Here is a 22,499-nt window from a genome sequence, read left to right on the forward strand (position 1 = left end):
ACTGTGTTTTATTGTTTTTATTATATTATATATTATATATAATATTATATAATTTGCTATTATAGCTATTATATCGCTGTGTATATGTCATGTTTTATTAGCTTTGTTATTTTGTATTCATAATGTGAATATGAAAAGTAACTAAAATGATCAAATACATGTAGTGGAGTAAAAAGTACAATATTTCCCTCAGAGATGTAGCAGAGTAGAAGTATAAAGTAGCAGAAAATGGATATATTCAAGTTAAGTATCTCAAAATTATACTTAAGTAGAGTACTTGAGTAAATGTACTTAGTTACATTCCACCACTGAATAAAAGCCTTAACATATTTATTAAAAAATATTAATATTTAAGATGTTTATTGCTGTTTCAACATCTGTAGCCGCACCAGTCAATACTGGGAAAATGTCTTTTTACATTGTTTTTGTGCATGCGGGGATTCAAAGACATGCCGAGCCGTGCACCCTGGACTCCCTGACTGTGGATCCTGCCATGCAACAGACCAGCAACTTAAAAAATAAGCTGTGGTGACAATGTGATGGAATTAATGAAAAATATCAGAGTGTACAGAATCAACAAACACATCCCACATCCAGAGTTATTCCACATTTGAGTTTCATTTACGTTGTCTTGATGAAGGTCTTACCTTTGGCCTTTCGTCCACGATCTGCTGGCGGATGTCCTTGTGCTTCTCCAGTAGTCTCTCCTGCCTTTTACTCTGTGCGTCTTCCAACTACACACAAACAAACAAACACAGACACTATAAGGTGTTTGCATATCATCAATAATATATCACCATGTCACAATTATTTAGCACTGCAGGTAGAGGCGTATTGTAGGAGTGAAATTTAAATGATGTTTTGAGTCAAATCACATGTCTTTAACCACAGTATGACACTAATGGCATATCATTTGGTGATTATTATGGGCTATAGACCATATCCTCTCTTACCCGTTTAATGTACTGCACCACTTCGTTGACAAACGATCTGTTGATCTCCAGCTTCTCTCTGTGGGGAGAATTTAATCAAGTCAACCAGTCCTGAATCTTTGGTGTGTACTGACATCTAGTGGTCGTACAAATATAACAATTAACGTTCCAAAATGAGATACTCACTCCTCTGTCATGTTCTTGTCTTTAGATTTGGCTTCATTGATCTTCTCTTGTCTTTTCTTGTCCATTTTCTTCTTCAGATCCTTCTTTTCTCTGCAGATGGTGAGACGGAGAGGAAGATACAATATATATCTCTGAAATTACAGGAGTGGTTTGTGCTTGTATGAATGTGTGTGTTGAACAGAGTCTTACTTCTCACAGATGTCTCTGAGCTTTTTGAGCTGAGCACTCTGGCACTCCTCTGCGATCGTGGTCAGCTTCTCAACCAGCTACAGAGACAGAGAGTCACAAAGAGAGAGTCATAAGTAAAGAGAGTGAGACACCTGCTTTTGATTCGTGATTATTTTAGTCACTTTAATTCAAGCTACATTCGCTGAGCTCATAATTAAACAACGCTCAGATCAGGGAAACAACCCTATCTCCATTACGCTTGTTGTCTTTTGCTTGAATAACCCTTCCTGACACCTCAGCTGTGCTCACTGTGCAGGAGCACTGGAGCAGAAGACATTCATTTTTCCACACCATACAACAGAACATGTGCACAGGCAGCAGAATGATGGCTGTAATATTCTGGGGGGGGGGGGTCACCTGAAGTTGACAGCAACATTCACTCATTCATTTGTTCAGTCATTAGTCTGTGTTAGCCTTTCTGAGATTTAGGACAGTCCAACACAAGTCTTTGAAAGCTCTTGTATCTGTGAGACATATGTGTGCCTGTCTATCCCACTGTACATACTTCAACATTATGTATTTTTATATAATCAATAAGACTCGAAAGGGACCTATTCATACTTGTGTTCAGATATATGTATTTGTTTACATGCTTTAATGTTCAGAAACACTTCATTTTCTTCATACAGTCTGTGCTGGAGGGCCCATATTCAACATTTAAGGCCTGTCTCTTGAAGACTTCTCCCAAAAAAGCCCTGTCTCCTCAGACTGGTCAGCATTTACAACTCGGTGCCTCTGCATTGTCATTGCAGCGGTGAAATGACTTCAACAGAGTATAGTGGCATTTTCTAGTGAGAAAAGTCAAAGATTAAAATTTCAAAATTAAAATCTTCACAACTAGACAGTTCCAGCAAGAATATGATCCAAAATCCACACTGTCACTAACTGCACTCCCTGAAGAAATATTATCATCATATTTTTGGAGAAATGAAAGAGTGTTGTCAGAGGGCAGCAGACAGAGGGGTCTACAGTGTGTGTTTGAAGGATATATCCAGGATGTCAAACTGACTCAGCAGCAACAACAGGTTAAAAAAGACAAAGATAGTTAGAAGCTAAAGCCGAACTACAGATCACAGTGTACAAGTGAACCACCACATCACTGCTGATCGCCACACAAGACAATGAATATAAAGGGAAACTTTGCTGATACTGAACCAGCTGTGTGGCATTGCAGTGTGTGCAGATGAACAGCGTTTGGCTTCGCTGCCAGCACACGGACCCAGCTGGTTGACTATCCGCAAAGTTTCCCTGCTTCCCTTCACTGGTTCCTGTAGTGTGTGTATACATTCAGTAGGCTATATCTTCAGTAGCTAGCTAGCTAACCCTACACTTTTCAGGGTCTGATTTTGGTTTTGGAACAGGGAAGAAACGTATATCTTTTTCCACCCTCTCCAGGTTACGAGTATCAGTAATACATGACATGCCCCAGACACAACATTTAGCTCCACATCCACAAAACCAGCCTGAAAACGAGCATTAGAGTCAATGGAGCACAGCTGTGTTGTTGTTGGGCCCTTGTTGGAGCTGGCTGATGCTACACAATGATTGGCCAGTCTGACCCTTTCCTAAGTCCTGCTCTTCGAACACAACTAACAACATCAGCAACCAAGACTACATGTTTCCCTGACGTTAGCATGTAGCTACATGTAGCTGTAATATGTATTACGGCACCTTCTACGATATAAAAAACAACACATAAACAATAAAAACTTTTAAACACATTTGGACATGCAGGAATATGATCCAAAATTGGGTAAAAAATGAACAACATCAGCAACCAAGATTATATTTTTCTCTGATGTTAGCAAGTAGCTACATGTAGCAGTGTAGGTTATGTAATCAGTTGCAGTTGCATGTCTGGAGCACATGACCATATAAAGAAACCTGCCACAATCTGACCTCGGCTTGTGGTCCAAGCAGAAATAAGCACTGGAAAAAGAGCATTCAGAACGGTCTGAAGCCTGAGAATTTTGCTTACAAGGATTACTTTCACATATGTTTACTTCATTATTTGAAACACTGGTCACATTTCATATGAACATGCGGCATTGTGATAGGTCGGAAGAGTCTTATAGGACATTAGCTACAAGTGTGATAACAGATGTACATACATGGCATGACATCTGACATGTGGAATGGAGCTTCAAGTCTTCAATCCATATATGAGCAGAACATACTAACTATAATTATAAAACACTTTATGGACCTCTGGGGAGCAGCATAGTTTTGTCTGGAGTAGATATGAGATGAATCTTAACGTTTGTTCTCACAGATTTGGTAATTATGAGGCAATGTCACAAGAGAATGGCTCTAAAGTGAACTGGAGTGTTGCATGTGCATACAAATAGATCTCAAAAGAATCTGCCCGTACTCCATACTGTCAGTAGTGCCGGTAGGAGGACACTAGAAATCAGGTGTTGACAGGAGAGGTGTAGATATGGTGTCTCTCAAAAGTGAAGTCAAAACAGAAACAGATATATTATAGTCCTGTCACTTACTGTTTATTAAACCACTAGCCGACCCAGCTGCCCGGACATCTACTGTTTATATATGTATGTGTGTATCTGAAGTGTGTGTTTGTGAGTACCTGCTTGATGTGCTCTCGTTTCTGGTACTTCTCGCTGTAGTACTGCTCCTGGCGAAGTGTGAGGAGCTGTTGCTGCTGCTGCTCCTTCAGCTCTGCAAGCCTCTGGCTGCACTCCTGATCCAGATCACCCAGGTCCTGGTCCAGGGTCGACAGAGAGTGCTCGGACCGACTGAAGACACACACGCGTGCAGACAAACACACAGCCACACACATGATCAGAACATACAGAAGTTAAGATTCCTCCTTTTTCAGCAGAGCGGTCCTAACTAATTCTATAACTGGACATTGAAAATGAATTCTTTAAATCTTCTAATCTATCTAAATAAAACATCAGGAACACATATATTTACATGGAAAGCCTTATGACATCACTGGCCATCAAATTAAACTTTTCAGGAGTTGGTGCTATAAACACTGACGTTACTTCAAACATCAGGAGGAAGTCTTATCTTCTAACTTGAGGTAAATTGCTTAAAATGTGTTATCTGTCTCATGTAGTGGCCCTCTGTGGTCCACACTGAGAGGACTGTAATCTTTGCTGTGTGCTGAGTACTGCTGCTTTAGAGTTTGATGGACTCTTGAGGGCCCCGAACGGGTCCCTGAGGCTCTGAGGTATCCGCTCATTCTTATTCTACACATAGCTCAGCCCTTCTCTTCTCTCTGAAGAGGGCGACATCTGCTCTGCTCTGTTTGTTTTAGAGCAACACAAAGTGCAGCAATGGATTCTAATTATGTTTTGTGTGTTTCTGTAGATGGAAGACGGAAATAAAGAAATAGACAAAGAAAGGAAAATTCATACGCCATCACTGTATGTATAATATATGTTGTCAAGAAGTTATTTTTCCATGCATTGTAATTTAAAGGCCCAGTGTACAGGATGTAGGGGGATATATTGGCAGAAATGGAACACTATAACAAGTATGTTTTCATTAGTGTTTAATCACTTGTAAATAAGAACTGTTCATGTTGCATCGCTATGTTTCTACGATAGCCCAGAAAGGACAAACCCTACACTGGCTCTAGATACGTTTAATCATGTTTTTGCGTCAGCCTCCGTGTTAGCAGCCCCAGTGATGAACAGTGTCGGAAAAAAATCCAGATTTTGTTAACGTGAAACAACTACTACATAGTGTTTCTACTCATTTATAAAACAGTACGTAGGACCCGTACGAAAAATGTATGTAAAAAAAAAAAGAAAAAAAAAAAGGTGTGTGTCAAAGTCCCACATCCCATCAAGTCTGTTTTTATATATCACAACTTTTGCATGGGAGGTGGCGTATGCCTCTTTCAGGCCTTGTTTTGTGTGTATGCAATGTTTATAAATGTGACCCCTGGTCCATTTGTTTTGGAGAGGAGGAGATCTCTACGGATGATTCAGCTCCCAGTAAAACCTCCTGAACGTCTGAATCTTAAGTTATCAGAGAAAAAAGGTGAGGACACATAGCAGGACCTGGGCGTGTGTCCCATCTCAGAGGAGCCGTACTACATCAGAGAAACACTGATTTGTAATGTCAAACTACCTTTATCAGTGTTTTTACCGGTTTTAATCACCTGGTCCGTTTTTTTTGGAGAGAAAGAGACCTCTGTGGATAATTCAGCTCCTGGCATAAACCTTCTGAACAATAAACAATGACGGAATTCTAACCAGGAGAAGTTTCAGCTGGTTGCAATCTGAAATCTTCACTGTTAGATTCCATTAACTCCCCTAAATCTTACACACCGTTCCTTTAAGTTTCATGGCATTCACACTTTCTGTGAACCTGCCTCATCTATTATTGCCTCAGATAGTAATTTACATCATTCCCAAAATGACTTTCAACTAAGACAGAGACTGAGAAAAGAGAAAGCCTTCTCTCTTCGTACATTATTTGTTTAAAATGTTAACTGCTAAGGTCCACATGTTGCCAGTCAGTTGTAGAAAAACAAAAGCTAAAAGCCTCTTTGTTTCTTAGTAATGTTGATGTGGTTTTGGTGCCTTGCAGTGCAGATGATACAGCAAAAGGCAAAGACTTCAAAGGGAAGAGATGAACAGTGGGACAGTTTAAGAGGAGAAGAGGAGGGCCACCTACCTTTTCTTACCATCTCGTTTGTGGCTCTTCTGCAGGGCAGAGCGCCGCCGCTGGTGCTGGCTCTGTAGCTCGGACACACGGGCCGTGTGCTCTTTGATCAGCTCGCTGGTTTTGCGGTGATGTTTCCGGACCAGCTCCTTCATCTCCTTGTACTGCTTCCTCTGCTCTCGAACAAAACCCTTCTGCTGCTTCAACTCCTCCAGAGTCTGAGCCTCTAACTCTGAAGGCAGAATGAAGGAGCAACAGGGAAAGGTGACGGACTGGATATGTTGTAAAACCTATTTTAACTGTCAAATGCAAATCAGTTTATATTGATATTTTGGGAATGCAGTACATAAACACCCGTGATGTTGCTGCTTAACAACTGCTTGGTTGCTGAGGTTATCAGCAGTTTTAGGAGTTGCAGTGGAGTGATGAATAACAACACAGTTCTCACACTATATCTCTATAGAACTGTATATACAACACATAAATATTTGAATTAATTTGTACGACACTAACTTATCAAATTATTGACACTAGGGCTGCACAATATTAGGAAAACATATGATACCGTTGTTGAATATCACGATAATGACACTACTTGCAATAAATAAATAAACAGATATTAAAGTCTACTCAGTTCTGCCTTTCTGTTGCTTTCAGTACATGGATACAATGCAACAAATTGCTTGCCGTATTAAAAAAATAAAGGAAATTATGTCTGACATTCTTTTATTGAACAAATTAAACATCAGCCTGAACACAAAAGTTAAAAAAGGCAATATATTGTGCAGCCCAACTGAAATAATGACCAGGGTTAGATTTACTTCGTCTTACAAACTTAACAGCAATGGAATATTCTGTCATAAATCACTACCACATAAAGTAAATCAATCAAAAATCAATTTGCTCAATATTCTTGAGACCCTTACCAGTGAGGACACTCTGAATGATGTCTTCAGTCTTCACTGATGGTTTCAATGAACCTGGATACAAAACACAAGTTTACATGCTGAGTTGCCTGTTAGATGTAAATAAATGTTTCTGAAATGCTTCTGATTTATGTATTTACAACAGAGAAAGTATTTTCACATGTTGATCAAATATGAAAATGGATTGTCAGACTGTATTACTGACGTAGCAGAACAGGGCACAGGAACTTTAAGTGTGTAAGCTGCCTTTTGTTAGTTGTTTTGTTTTTGTGTGTGTGTGTGTGTGTGTGTGTGTGTGTGTGTGTGTGTGTTGTATTTTGTCTGTTGCTGTTTTGCCTTGTTTCGTTGTTGATTGCTAAATATGATGTGCTGTTAAAGGGTCGGTGTTATAAGCTGTAGCTTCAGCCTTCACCTTTTTCGGACTGCATTAGTGTCGAAGTTATGTTAAATGACTTTATTGTAATGTTTTGCACTGTACAATATAAGTATCTGCCATTTTCTGTGAGAGGCTGCAACTTTATTTAAATGAATTTGTAGATTAATACATGATGTTCTTATTTCTATTTGCAGACTGAAATAAATTCTAATTCTAATTAAATTAATTTCACATGGATAAATAACATGGTCTAGGGGGGGCAACTAACATTTATATGAAGAACTGAACCATGTTTACCCCTCCCAAAATATGATACAGGGAAGCACATATTTTCTGTTATCATCATATAATCTTAGAGGCTGATTTAAATTATTTCAGTTGTGTTTTTCAATCTACAACATGTAATCCTCACACTGTTGTCAATAGGACACTGGCAGATAATTTATGGATGTATAATCATGATTAACAACAGGAAGTTAATCGCAACATTTCATGAGAAAAAGTGCAAAATTTAAGGGTTTGAATTTTACTTAAGCAAACAAAATACTCTATTTCATCATCTAAGAACTTCAGGAGACATTTTAGTTAAAAAACAATAATAATAATAACTTGAAAACTTTTCAAAAACCAGTTTAGAAAGTGTTGTATATAAAACACAGCAAAGCAATCAAAGATATGGAGTAAAGAGTATCAGGTGGCAGAGCGAATATTACAGGTCAAACTACACAAATGTAAACACAATATAAAGAGTTAAAACAAACAGAGTTAATAGTAAATAAGTAAAGTATGATAAGAAAACCCCAAAAAACAAAGATAAAAGCATCAAAATCAAGAATTGAAAGCAGCTTTGTACAAGTGTGTTTTGAAGAATCATTTATGCTGGGGCACCAATTCAACACGCCTGATCTCCTCACGCAGGGCATTTCAAAGTCTGGGGACACTAACAGCAAATGCGCATCACCTTTTTTTTTTTACTTTGGAACAATGACGATGTTTGCCATAAGAGGAGAGCAGCTCGGACATATAAGGAGGTGCTAAACCATACAGGACCTTAAAAGTGAGTAAGGAGGCGATTTTGTATAAATTCGGGGCAATGGAGAGAATTTCAGTAGAGACATGTGTACAGAAAGTTGCAATAGTCGATATGATATGAAGAAAATATGTGAAGAGCCATCTCCAGATTAGGGATTGACAAAAACAATTTGATTCTGGTGCTATTCTGCAACTGATAAAAACAGGATTGGACAACCTCTCTAACATGGAAATCTAGTTTAAAGTTGAATATTACGCCAAGATATCTGGCAGAGGGCTTTAAGTTGGAAGCCTGTGGACCTAAGTGGTTGTCAACCTGAGAATAACCTCAGATTTGGTGTTATTAAGATGGAGAAAGTTGTCAGACATTCAACTTGTGATGAGGGGATTTGCAGACCGGCTATTTATACAGTACCTGCAGACTGGGGCTGGTGGCCGACCAGTGAAGGGGGTTTTGGGGCGATGATGGGTGTGTGGCTCAGTCCGTTCTCTGCAGGCAACGTCACCCTCTGGTCCACCTTAGACTCTGAGGGGGCATCACTTCCTGCCTCCACCTGTCGATCACATGAAAGATTCAGCATTCAGTCAACACATCTGTGAATATAGCACCAACTAATACATTTGAGCTTCCGTGTCACAGAGCCTCAAAAACCTATTATAACACAGGAACAAAAACGTCCTGCAGTGGTGCTGTCTGCTCTCAGAAGTCTCTTGTTATACCTGTGTCCTGCAGGATAGTTTGTAGACATAGCTTTGGTAACCCAGTCTCAACATTGCTTCCTGTGCCGAGGCTCAGCAGATCTTAATTTCCCCGAGGATCCTCTGAATCTCTCTCTATATGCTCTTATCTCTGAAATGTTACCAGCCAGATCTTCTGCTTTCTTTCCCCACTCTCTCTACATTCATCTCTGCACGCTGTACTCTGTCTTCCCATGCTCTACCACTTTGGGTGACTGTTACCATGGCCACAGCATGAAGTAACGCTCTGTCGGCCGTCCTCGTGGGTAATCATATCAGCTGGCAAATCAGATAAAAGAACCCCCTCAGGAGCAGCCCTTCTTTCCAGTCCCCTCTTGTTATAACCCTAGATAACCCTGTGTCCTGTCTTGCCTCTTACATCTCTCCTCACATATCAGCCCTTTGTCTGCTCCCGGCTGCACTGCGCCGACATTAATCTGTCGCTACCTGTATTCTCCATCAAGTGCATTCAAAATAACACCATTAACAAAGATTGCTGCGACTTTACCCTCAATGCGGCACTCACAAGGTTACCATTCTCCTGCTCTTGCTGGAATGCTGATGGGCCATTAGTGTGAGATATTCACAGTGTAATCTGTCCTCTGATATGTCACTTGGAACAAGGCAGAAGGTCACAGTCTCTCAAGCAGCCACGACTTGTTAAAACTTCCTGAGCTGCTTAGCATTTACGTTACATTCAAACTGCAGCCCTGACTGAAGTTAAAGGTCACTGCCAGCTCTAGTTCGAGTTCATATAGTTGGCTTATTACATGTGTATGGGGAATCACATCACATCAGTTCAGCTAGTCAGCAGTTAGTCAGTTTGTGCCTTTAATGTGAGAAGTAGTCCAGAGATTCTTAGTGTCTTGGACAGAGTTAGAGTTAAAGGGTAAGGCAGTACAAATTTGACCCTATTTTCCCATGTTTCTGTGTCCAAGTGACAAAAAGGAATGGCAGAGGGCTACTGCCTACAACTACGAGACAGGCCGCAATAGAACCATTGGGGGCATGTTTGTACCATCAATTTATGTCCAGTAAAAGTGCTTGTTTTTGCCACTGACTGACTCTGATTATAAGAAAGAAACCCTTTTAGTTCAAGACAAACTATGTAGGATTGTGTGTGGTGATGTATTTTTCTGCAGAGACCCTGCCCTCTGCCTGTATTTTCTTCTTATGTTGTATGTTTGGGACGTTGATGGGTGTGTACCCCCAAAGCACTGAGGTGAGGTTGGGGCTTTATAAAAAGGTAGCCACACCTTTAGCAGCAGGCATCCAAGAGACACAGTGCTAAGAAAATTCAAGTATAGTGAGGCGAAATGCCAAACGAGAATTAATCCGGCACCGACAATTCTATATAGTGTACCATTAAAAGTAAGATCATATTTTAAAATCCAGAAACAGCCCCAAAATTGCTGTCCTAAATCCCACTAGACCCCGTTTGAATCAACAGTAAGTTTACCATCATGCAGCACACTTTATTTAAAGAGGACAGAGACAAATCAAAACTCACAAAAACTGTCTTGGTTCATCTTTCCACTGTTCCAACAGTCACCGACTCTGCTTTGGTTGGAATAAACCCTCAATTCACTCAGTTAGATGTGAAAACATGCAGCTTCTATACACACTTAAATTACTGTTTATGTAAATGGAGTCTGGTGGGTTTGGCGAAAGCAATTTCAGGGCTGTTTCTGGTTGAAAACAAAGGATCTTACACTTTAACAAAGAGGTCTATCTCTGTAGGGATTCTTTCCATAATGTTGTTGACACTTGGAAAAACAATCCAAGCCTGTCAGTGGCAAAATCAAACACTTTTACTGAATGCAAACATGCCCCGAGTGGTTTTACTGCAGCCTGTTTTGTAGCTGTTGACTACAGCGCTTTTCCTTCATACTGGACCAGTTTAAAAAATTGCTGTTCCTATTTGTCAGTTAGACACATAAATATGGAAACATAATGTCCTGGCTGGACAATACTGAATGTACCCTTTAAAGGTACATGGTAGAATTATTTGTTAACAAAGTTATGCTTACAATCATCAAAATGTTTATCATGACGTGCATTCTGAAGTCTAATAAATGTGTTGAATGCATTTTCTTCCTCATAAAAGATGTCGAGACAATTTTTAGAAATTATTTTGTGTAGTTTTTTTACATCCATCTTACCGCTATTGGTGCTTCTTCTTCCTTGTCTGGGATGGCGCATTGCTACATTGCTCAGCACATTATCACCACTAACTGTCAATCAGTTGAATAGAGTGAAACAATTTTCAAGACTGCAACAGCAAGCTGACACGCATGCGCGTGCATCCTGGGGCCTGTATCACGAAGCGAGATCAACCTTTCCTGGGTTACCCAGACCTATCCTGGGTTGACTAACCCTAACAATGGCAATCAGGATAATCTGTATTACGACGCTGGATATCAACTCGGTAACTCAACCCAGGGTTGCTTTATCAAGAGCCATGAACGCGCACACAGCGAACCAATCACAATCATGAGAGAAGCGCAGCGTCACTGAGCGTCCTCACAGAGCGTCCTCACAGAGCGTCCTCACAGAGCGTCCTCACAGAGCGCCGTATGTGAGGGGGAAAAAAGTATTTCTAGGAGGATCAGAGATTAATTCTACTAAAATATGAGGAGGAGAAAAGCAACATTACAGAAAAGGCCAACACCGTGGCAGCTGCAGGAGGAGGAAACATGCGTGGCAACGCATAACGGGATGAATAATGTTTAGTTTTAGTTTAGATTAGTTTCTTTGCACATAATGTTAAAAACAGACAGTATAAAATTTACAAGATTAAAAAAAGAAAAGTGCCGGAGAGGTTAGAAGCCACTAAAAGCTTATCAAAGAAATTCCCCTGTCAAAACATCAATGAAATCACATAATAGAGAAGGAAAAAAAAAAACGGGTGAGGAAAGAAGAAACAGAGGAGGAGAGAGGGAAAAATCAAGACAACACAAGGGAGCAAATAAAATGATGTGTAGGTTAAATGACTCATCACTGGTTCAAGTAGCTACAGTACCTGTACCTGTACATCTGACACTGATCACACCCTTGAATCCCATGAAATCAATGCTGCGCAGATGAATTGCGTGTATTACAATTACCGTCTAACATCATTGCGTCTGATAAATTGGTCTTCTTTATCATAACGTTATATATGCTACAATAAAGCTTAAAGCTGACGACACAACTAAATCATACCAACACCAAGTTGATAGTCTGAATAAAATCATCCTGATATTGAGCTGTGTTAGAAATTAACAGCTGCGCAAAAATATACCTAGTCTCCCTCTTTAAAAAACAAAAATGAAAATCCCTCAAACACCATGAAGTGTAGACATGATAGGCTACTTTCCACATTTCCAGCAGCAAAGCTGTCAGTTAGGCCCATTATCTTTAACAGGGATCATTTCCTCCAACAAAACAAAATGTTGGCACTAATTAATGGTGCTATTAAGTGTCCGCAAATGATCAGTTTCTTTCTTATGAAGGGGTGGGATGAAAGTTCCACTTCTTTCCACTCCTTTTTGAACAATCTTTTCATTGTCTGTTGTTGTTGCTTTCTTTTCTTTTTTAATGTTCAAAATAAACTTTCAAATCAAAATCAATCAAACTAATTAAACTTCCCGTCATGACTGGGCTGCATTTCTGTCAGCGGAGTCATTTTTTTCCGAACAGCTGATTGGCCAGTGGGTGGTGCTTTTTATAGGATCAGATTCAACCCTGAACTTACCCTGCTCCGGAGCAGGATAGCCGTTCAGAGTAAGTTACCATGGTGATCTACCCCGATAAGAACTGAACCGGCTTCGTGAGACCGAAAACCCAGGGTTAACCCTGAAGTTACCTCGCTAAGACATTAATCCTGCTTCGTGATACAGGCCCCAGGTCTTGGGAATTGTTATTTTTATTTCTGTTGTGCTGTCATTCATGGAATATTCAAATGATTTGGTTTGTCAACCTCAAACTACAGCACATCCACTCTTTGTAAACAGATTTGTAGAAGATCATGCTGATTTTTGACATTCTGGATCTAAGCTTGTCCTCAAGCATCTAACACCTCAAAGCATCAAACTACATGAAGTCACGTAACAGACCTCCCCTCAGAGGAATCCTAGAATCAGAGCCTGCAGGTGGAAGCTGGAAGATGCTTGATGAAATGCAGCAACAACCCTGCTACAGCTGTGGCTGCAGTGCAGTTTATCATGAAGCAATGGGAAGGAAAAATGGACCAAACAAAAGTCTGTTGTTAATATCTGTGGGGATCTGTGCTGGAAACAAGCTGTGGTCATAATCCATCCTTTCACTGCAGAGCAGTGGAGCTGGTGGATGGTTGTAGGTTTTAAAGTCTGTGATATTAAAATCCTCCTCACGATGCTTCTTTACAAATTGAATCTTAATATGGTTTTGCCACAGAAAGGGAACTCCACTCTGTCTGCATCCTCTTTTCCTGCCTACCATCTGTTTTAAATTTCTAAACCAGTTAGTTCCTGACAACATGGCAAGTAGCCAGCTGGCTGAGGGAGCGCTAATCTCAATCAGCAACTGATCAGTGGACCAAGGCTTTCCACACATACACAATTTTGAGCACACACATACACACACATGGGATGGAGAGAAGAGCGCACACACTCACCTCTTTGTCGCCCTCCTCCTCTCCTCCCTCCTCCAAAGTGAGAGCAGCCAGCTGATTGGCTCTCTGCTCCATCAGGTTGACATAGCGGATGGGATTGGACAAGGCTTCGATGACGTCTGAGGAGCAGCAGGGAAACAGAGCAGCTATTTGGTAACACTGATCACGACTCTGGACCTGCAGTGTTTTCTGGATGAAACACACTTTACTTTTGGTTTGGTATATAACTCTGACTCACCTGCAAATGTGTCTGGGACATAGTCCTTCACTTCTACATACACAAACAGAGCAGGCAGAGTCAGGGACTGGTTCTTCTCGTTCCTTAGACTGATGTAGCGATAGCCTGCAGAGTCAGATTGAGGGTCAGTCAGTGAAGAAAAAAGGATTCATCTTACATCAGGAATAGTGCAGCAAAACATCCACACATTTCAACACATTTCAGTGAAGACCCACGGCTTATAACATGTTTTTGTATTGTCTCTGCCCTGTTTTCTATTATGTATTCATGGGCTCTGATGGTGTATTTTATGTTTGCTTTTTCATATTTCCTGTATTCTCAGCATGTCTAAGAACTGTAAAATTAAAGGATTACTTCACCCACCAAACGACATTTGTACATCAGTTACTCATGCCATGTTATGTTGAATTAAAGCTTCAGTAGGCAACATTGTTTTGGTATAATTGAGTAAAAATGTTATAATATCCTCTAAGCATAATGTAAATCAAGTGGTCTGAGACAAACAATAGGTTTCTGCACCTCACCATGGCTCTGTGTTCAGCCTCTAAAGAATCAGTATCGTGCCGATGTGCATCAACCAATCAAAAGTCAGCTCAGACCAATGCGTTCCTATTGGCTGTTCTACTGCATATGCGCGTTCCCGTGCCGCTGGCAGAAGGGGAGAGCAAGCGGCAATGGCGAACAGTGCACCAGGTAAAATAGCTATTCCAGCATTGGCTACAACTGCCTACACGGCTAAACCCAAAAAATAGGAAGACAGAACTCAGTTCCACGGAGCCCCGGAGGGAGGGGAAGGGTGAGGTGGGGCCGGGGCCAACTGGAGGGCGCAAGGGTCGGCCGTGGGAGCGGAGCCGAGGGCTCTCCGCAAAGAGCAAGAGCCGAGCCTCGGGAGTATGTGCGGGGCCGCGAGGGAGGGATGGGGAGGGCTGCTGCGCGGTGAGGCAGAGCCGAGGCTCCCAGAAAGGGAGAAATAGAACCAAGTAGGATAAAATACTCGTGTGCTCGTCTGGTAGGAGGGGCTCAGGGCGGAGACGAACGAAACCTAACTCAGACGAGACTCAAAAATCAACTACCTACTGCAGCTTTAAAGAAGAAAACTTTGTTTTTCTCAGATGCTTCCACTGAACGAAGAATCCAAAAAAGAGGGAGAAAACTCTCGATGAATTTAAGTCACGGGGGTCCGCATTTAACAAAAGTAAAATTATATCAAAACATCTGTTTACAAAGTCACACAACTCAGTATAATCAAAGTCTCATTTATCCAGTCGTGTGCTCAGTGCTTCCCAAAAAGAAAGCCCTTTCTGGACTTTTGGGAACTGAACGAAAAGTAAAACTTTCCTATGCTTTAATCAAAGCCAGACTCCATTGACAAAAACAGTAATTTTACCTCTCTGAACACAGGAGCTGCTGGTCTACTGCTGCCTTGATTAGTTAGTTTGTGTTATTGTGTGACTTTGGTGAATCCGAACGAACCCTTTAAAACACCAAAGTCATACAAAAAGACAAACAAACTTCAGATTGAGGCAGTGGTAGACCAGCAGCTCCTGTGTTCAGTGAAGCAAAAGTACTGTTTTTATCAATGGAGTCTGGCTTTGAAGAGAGCACTGAGTTTCACTTTTAGTTCAAAGCACTGTTTGGGAAGTGCTGAGCATACCACTGGATAAAAGAGACTTGGAATCAACTGCACGAGATGTGTGAGAGTTTGTAAATGGATATTTTGATATAGTTCATCACTGTGACTTTAATTATTCAAATTTTTTTTCCTCTCTAGGATTTTGGATTCCTCTGTCACCATGGAGGCATGTGAGAAAAACAGTCTTCTTCATGACAACATGGTAACAGGCGGTGAGTAACTGACTGAAGCATTCCTTTAATCATCAAATTCAACTTATGTTTAAAATAATGTGGACAACAAGCACTGTGTTGAAACAAAACTTTGTCACCTGGACGGATGGCTGACACTGGAATGATTCGGTGGCCGATGAACTTCCCTCCTTCTTCAAACACGGCTATCCTTATTGAAGCCAGTGTGGGCAGAACAACCTAAGGAAATGTATAAAGTGCACTCAGTTTCACATTAAGATGACACCACTGTGTTCCTGCTTTGCTACAATCTTTGAAGGAAATAATTTCTATTTATATTCAATATGAGTCCATTGCTCAAACTTTGTAGCTCTTACCTTGTGTGTATATGAACGTATGCTCTTATATATGCCTGTGCATTTTCAGAAATTGGTTTTATATTACTATTAATATTACTGAAACAGTGTCAGCTTTGATTTCAGGCTGTAAATGTGTGTCTGAATTTGAATTTGCATGTAAATTTGTTCTCCGCACTGTGTAAAGATACCCTGCAGCAACTGAGAACTGAAGAGCAATTCCTTCTTTGTGTCAACACACACGGCCAATAAAGTTGATTAAACCTGTATTTATGTTAAGCTTCAAGTGAAAATGTTACCACTTTGTATATGCACAAAACCACAGTCTGACCTTCTTGAAAACAATGGCCTCCTCTTCCCAGACTGGGTTGATAGCGTTGCCTTGAGATGTCTTGGTCTTGAACGCTTTCCTCTTGGTGTCCACCGGTAAGCCGAACATGTCGATCTCAACGTACGTGCCTACTTTCTTATCTGACAGAAACTGGCCTGAGATGATCTGGAAGGACGGAGTGGGAAAGAAAGCAAGACAGAGGAAGAAGGATCAGAGAGACAGAGAGAGCTTCACAGACACAAATAAAACACCCAAACACACACACCTTTACAGACAGCGTGTTGGCAACTATCCCATCCACTGTGCTTTCAGTGAAAGGGTCAAAGTGTTTGTCCGGCCGCCTCATAAACTCCGGTTTGAGTCTGAAGCCACATTTCCCGTTGTACTCGTACATGCCCAGGTTCAACTGCATGGACAAATCTGTGGAGAGAGAAGAGTGTAACAGAAGTTTATTTAGGTGAGTCAACTACAGTGAAATAAAACAAACTTTAAAATGCATACTTTATTATTATTTGTTGTATTTTTTAGGTGTTTAAAAATAAATGTAAAAGTGTGTAGGAATAAAGGATCTACGTAATTCAAAGAACGTAATATAAATGTCTTTTCTACCCGTCCTCACCAATTGTTTGGAAGTTGAGAGCCACCAGCTGACAGCCGGCGTTCCAGAAGAGCTGAGGGTTGTAGTTGGATGAATCCACTCTGGTGCCTTTAGGGTAGATCCTGCTCAGCTGCAGTTTGTTGTATCTGAGCAGAGCTGGCTAAGGACAATGCTGCATTAGAAACCACAACTGGTACTGTTACTACTTCTACTATGACCAGTTACTTCTTCAACTACTCAGTGCTACTCAGGAGTGAAAGAAGATTGAAGTTCTTGCTGGTACGACTACCCCAGCCTTCATTAATGCAGATCCTTCTCCTCCTGACCCCAGCTTTGTGCATCCCTGAACACATGCATTCAATTTTTTAACGCCTGTATGGTGCAGACAGAAATGAGAAACACTTTTTGCCGCACGTGATGTGTAGCAAATTATTTATTTAAATCAGTGGCTCCCAACTGGTCCAGCCACAGGGTCCAGATTTGTCTTTTAGCATCAATTCAAGGTCCACAATTTAAAACATTCAGCATCATACTTGCATTTGGCCATGTCGTCAAGCTAGTTGAAAAAAATTTCAATATTAAAATATAACAATAGAAAAGTAGAAAAAAAAATTCACTGAAATCGACTGACAACGGTTGAACAATTTTACAAATCTCCTGCCACATAAAAAAGGATTATCTAAGAGCAACTTATTGATATTTGGAGATAACACACTGTTTAAAAGTGAATTTACTGAATATTTAGAGATATTACACTATTTAAAAGTGAATTTTCCTGAATATTAGGGAACATTACACTGTTTACAAGTGAATCTATTGAACATTTGGGGACATGAGATTGTTTAAAAGTGAATCTATTGAACATTTGGGGACATAACATTGTTTAAAAGTGAATCTATCGAACATTAGGGGACATAACACTGTTTAAAAGTGAATTTATTGAACATTTGGGGACATAACACTGTTTACAAGTGAATCTATTGAACATTTGGGGACATAACATTGTTTAAAAGTGAATCTATTGAACATGTGGGGACATAACACTGTTTAAAAGTGAATCTATTGAACATGTGGGGACATAACACTGTTTAAAAGTGAATCTATCGAACATTTGGGGACATAACACTGTTTAAAAGTGAATTTATCGAACATTTGGGGACATAACACTGTTTACAAGTGAATCTATTGAATATTAGGGGACATAGCACTGTTTAAAAATGAATCTATTGAATATTAGGGAACATAACACTGTTTAAAATTGAATCTATTGAACATTTGTGGACATAACACTGTTTAAAAGTGAATCTGTTGAATATTTGGGGAAATAACACTGTTTAAAAGTGAATCTATTGAATATTAGGGAACATAACACTGTTTAAAAGTGAATCTATTGAACATTTGGGGACATAACATTGTTTAAAATTGAATCTATTGAACATTTGGGGACATAACACTGTTTAAAAGTGAATCTATTGAATATTAGGGGACATAGCACTGTTTAAAAATGAATCTATTGAATATTAGGGGACATAGCATTGTTTAAAAATGAATCTATTGAATATTAAGGAACATAACACTGTTTAAAATTGAATCTATTGAACATTTGTGGACATAACACTGTTTACAAGTGAATCTGTTGAATATTTGGGGAAATAACACTGTTTAAAAGTGAATCTATTGAATATTAGGGAACATAACACTGTTTAAAAGTGAATCTATTGAACATTTGGGGACATAACATTGTTTAAAAGTGAATTCATTGAACATTTGGGGACATAACACTGTTTAAAAGTGAATCTGTTGAATATTTGGGGAAATAACACTGTTTAAAAGTGAATCTATTGAATATTAGGGAACATAACACTGTTTAAAAGTGAATCTATTGAACATTTGGGGACATAACATTGTTTAAAATTGAATCTATTGAACATTTGGGGACATAACATTGTTTAAAAGTGAATTCATTGAACATTTGGGGACATAACACTGTTTAAAAGTGAATCTATTGAACATTTGGGGACATAACACTGTTTACAAGTGAATTTATTGAACATTTGGGGACATAACATTGTTTAAAAGTGAATTCATTGAACATTTGGGGACATAACACTGTTTAAAAGTGAATCTATTGAACATTTGGGGACATAACACTGTTTACAAGTGAATCTATTGAATATTAGGGGACATAGCACTGTTTAAAAATGAATCTATTGAATATTAGGGAACATAACACTGTTTAAAATTGAATCTATTGAACATTTGTGGACATAACACTGTTTAAAAGTGAATCTGTTGAATATTTGGGAACATTACACTGTTTAAAAATGAATCTATTGAATATTAGGGGACATAACACTGTTTAAAAGTGAATCTATTGAACATTTGGGGACATAACACTGTTTAAAAGTGAATCTATTGAATATTAGGGGACATAGCACTGTTTAAAAATGAATCTATTGAATATTAGGGGACATAACACTGTTTAAAAGTGAATTTATCGAACATTTGGGGACATAACACTGTTTACAAGTGAATCTATTGAATATTAGGGAACATAACACTGTTTAAAATTGAATCTATTGAACATTTGTGGACATAACACTGTTTAAAAGTGAATCTGTTGAATATTTGGGGAAATAACACTGTTTAAAAGTGAATCTATTGAATATTAGGGAACATAACACTGTTTACAAGTGAATCTATTGAATATTAGGGAACATAACACTGTTTAAAAGTGAATCTATTGAACATTTGGGGACATAACATTGTTTAAAATTGAATCTATTGAACATTTGGGGACATAACATTGTTTAAAAGTGAATCTATTGAACATTAGGGGACATAACATTGTTTAAAAGTGAATCTATCGAACATTAGGGGACATAACACTGTTTAAAAGTGAATTTATCGAACATTTGGGGACATAACACTGTTTACAAGTGAATCTATCGAACATTTGGGGACATAACACTGTTTAAAAGTGAATCTATCGAACATTTGGGGACATAACACTGTTTACAAGTGAATCTATTGAACATATGGGGACATAACACTGTTTACAAGTGAATTCATTGAACATTTGGGGACATAACATTGTTTAAAAGTGAATCTATTGAACATTTGGGGACATAACACTGTTTACAAGTGAATCTATTGAATATTAGGGGACATAGCACTGTTTAAAAATGAATCTATTGAATATTAGGGAACATAACACTGTTTAAAATTGAATCTATTGAACATTTGTGGACATAACACTGTTTAAAAGTGAATCTGTTGAATATTTGGGGACATAACACTGTTTAAAAGTGAATCTATTGAATATTAGGGGACATAACACTGTTTAAAAGTGAATCTATTGAACATTTGGGGACATAACACTGTTTAAAAGTGAATCTATTGAATATTAGGGGACATAGCACTGTTTAAAAATGAATCTATTGAATATTAGGGGACATAACACTGTTTAAAAGTGAATCTATTGAACATTAGGGGACATAACACTGTTTAAAATTGAATCTATTGAATATCTGGGGACATAACACTGTTTAAAAATGAATTTATTGAATATTTTTTACAGTGAAAATTCCCCGAAGATATGCATAAGCACATTTTTTTAAAAAAAAAACAACTAATTGTTGCAGTGTAACCAACAGGAGACCATTAATGTGTGAAGTGATTTTGGGGATGCTACACTGTATAAGAGTGAAGTTATTGAATATTTTTACCAATAAACATTCACCAAAATGCCACGAAAGCCTTTTTCTAAAGCCAAGTGTTGAAGTATAACCGACAGGAAACCACTGATGTGTGAATTTTGGGGACACTGCACTTTCACATGAGTGAAGTTATTGAATAGTTTAGCATCACTTTTCACTGTTGTACTCTGCAGACAAACCCTACACACTCGTCTCACAGCCGGCTGCACGTAGAGCAACGTTTTTTATCCATCTCAAAAGGACCTTACTTTGGTTGGAAAGAGGCATCAACTGTGTTTTGACAACATTTCATTAATGAGTTATTGATTCAAGGAGTTTAAACCTTTGAATATCTTTTCAACTAATCAGACTTGATTAGTCAGGCAGCTGCTGGCCCCTTTTCACAGGACTGTGTACCAGCCCTGAATCTTTTAGTGGGACGTAACTCCGGACTGTACGGGCCATACTTGTTACAACTTTTACTTGTATCACGACATTAAAACTAGAATTACTAGCTTCAAATCACACTGTGTAAACCATTATGATGCCATTATTACTTCTTTTTGACAAGATGATGCCACATGAATGAAATGATGAAGAGCAGTAAGGAATATAATTAGATGTAATGCAGTGTGTGCTCTGCAGGCATGACTCGACAAACAGAATGCAAATTAGATTCAAACATTGTGAGAAATATTAAGTGGAACAGTCAAACTGAGAAGGATACTCCACAAACTCTACAGGAGATTTGGTCAGTTGCTCCAAAGCTTTGGTCTCTACGAAGGACGACATCTGGTAACTGCGGTTGATCTCTGTGGGCAGATATAGTGATATGTTGATCACAGTGACTCAGACTGAGATTGTGATTTCTACAGAGCTCATGTGTGGAGCTGTCATTTATATTTAAAAGGTTTTATTCCAATATCATAAAGCTGTTTTCAGCTATGTGTCACATACTTTTGGAAGCCTCGAAGCTGTTAAACTTGACTGGCTGGATGTAGATGACCAGGTTGGACATTTCCTCTGTGGCAAAGGCCTCACTGCCTGCCGTACCCTGCACATAACAACACACAAATATCTGATGTAATCCAGCACAATGCTTTAAAGGTATACTATGCAGGAAGTGTCAGCTGCTGTTTGACAATACTATCGCCAGTGAAAGTTAAAGTCTTGTTTGCTATAATTGCATTTTTTCAGTGCAGAGCCTCTGCAGATAAATACCACCACACACTTCTACTGAGTCATAAGTGATGATTAAGAGAGACTACTTTTGTCTTTACATTGTGTTTTAGGAAAACCCTGCATAGTATACCTGCAACAAAGGGTCTGTTTTAATCCTTGAAAACAATGAGAAGGATGTTTCATGGCAAAATAATCCCATAAACTCTTTTATTCAGGACTTTGGCAAGACATCAGAAGAAATAAAATGCATTATCATATGCACACACTAGAGGGCAGCATCAGCACATAACATGCAAATAGCACCCTGTAGATCTGTATTATTATTACAAGTATTTGAATTTAATGTGAGATACACACCTCATCCATCGAGCCTTTTTTACAGTCGTCGTCGTCGTCGTCTTCATCCTCACTCTCTGCCTCCACCTCACCTGAGTCACAAACATAGTCACGGATAAACACCATAAATAAAGCTAAATGAACCCAGGCTAAATGTGTGTAAATTCAATTAACATTTCCACATATTTTATGCAGAACGTTGGACAGGCTGGTCAGAAAGCTGATAGCCATTTAACTAGTCTCTATCTGGGATCAGTTGCCT

The 22,499-nt window shown here is 39.1% G+C and overlaps 1 protein-coding gene across 4 annotated transcripts in view; it reads right to left on the minus strand.

Annotated features, from left to right (window-relative positions):
* plcb1l (phospholipase C beta 1-like) overlaps positions 1 to 22,499 on the minus strand; it is a 210,008-nt gene that overhangs the window by 26,713 nt on the left and 160,796 nt on the right. For 3 of the 4 annotated variants that reach the window (XM_033648795.2, XM_033648797.2, XM_078173674.1), the window contains exons 16-32: positions 22,259 to 22,329; positions 21,677 to 21,773; positions 21,447 to 21,531; positions 17,043 to 17,167; positions 16,689 to 16,843; positions 16,424 to 16,588; positions 15,877 to 15,976; positions 13,934 to 14,038; positions 13,699 to 13,814; positions 8,740 to 8,878; positions 6,917 to 6,970; positions 6,003 to 6,222; positions 3,934 to 4,102; positions 1,308 to 1,384; positions 1,119 to 1,208; positions 954 to 1,011; positions 648 to 734 (exon numbers count right to left, since the gene is read on the minus strand). In XM_033648795.2, coding sequence (XP_033504686.2) covers positions 648 to 734; positions 954 to 1,011; positions 1,119 to 1,208; positions 1,308 to 1,384; positions 3,934 to 4,102; positions 6,003 to 6,222; positions 6,917 to 6,970; positions 8,740 to 8,878; positions 13,699 to 13,814; positions 13,934 to 14,038; positions 15,877 to 15,976; positions 16,424 to 16,588; positions 16,689 to 16,843; positions 17,043 to 17,167; positions 21,447 to 21,531; positions 21,677 to 21,773; positions 22,259 to 22,329 — 1,913 coding nt within the window. Of the gene's footprint in view, positions 1 to 647; positions 735 to 953; positions 1,012 to 1,118; positions 1,209 to 1,307; positions 1,385 to 3,933; positions 4,103 to 6,002; positions 6,223 to 6,916; positions 6,971 to 8,739; positions 8,879 to 13,698; positions 13,815 to 13,933; positions 14,039 to 15,876; positions 15,977 to 16,423; positions 16,589 to 16,688; positions 16,844 to 17,042; positions 17,168 to 21,446; positions 21,532 to 21,676; positions 21,774 to 22,258; positions 22,330 to 22,499 lie in introns of those variants that run through there. The other variant, XR_004502838.2, reaches the window with a different exon arrangement.

The sequence above is a fragment of the Epinephelus lanceolatus genome, chromosome 13 (genome assembly GCF_041903045.1).
Source record: "Epinephelus lanceolatus isolate andai-2023 chromosome 13, ASM4190304v1, whole genome shotgun sequence".
NCBI lineage: Eukaryota > Metazoa > Chordata > Actinopteri > Perciformes > Serranidae > Epinephelus > Epinephelus lanceolatus.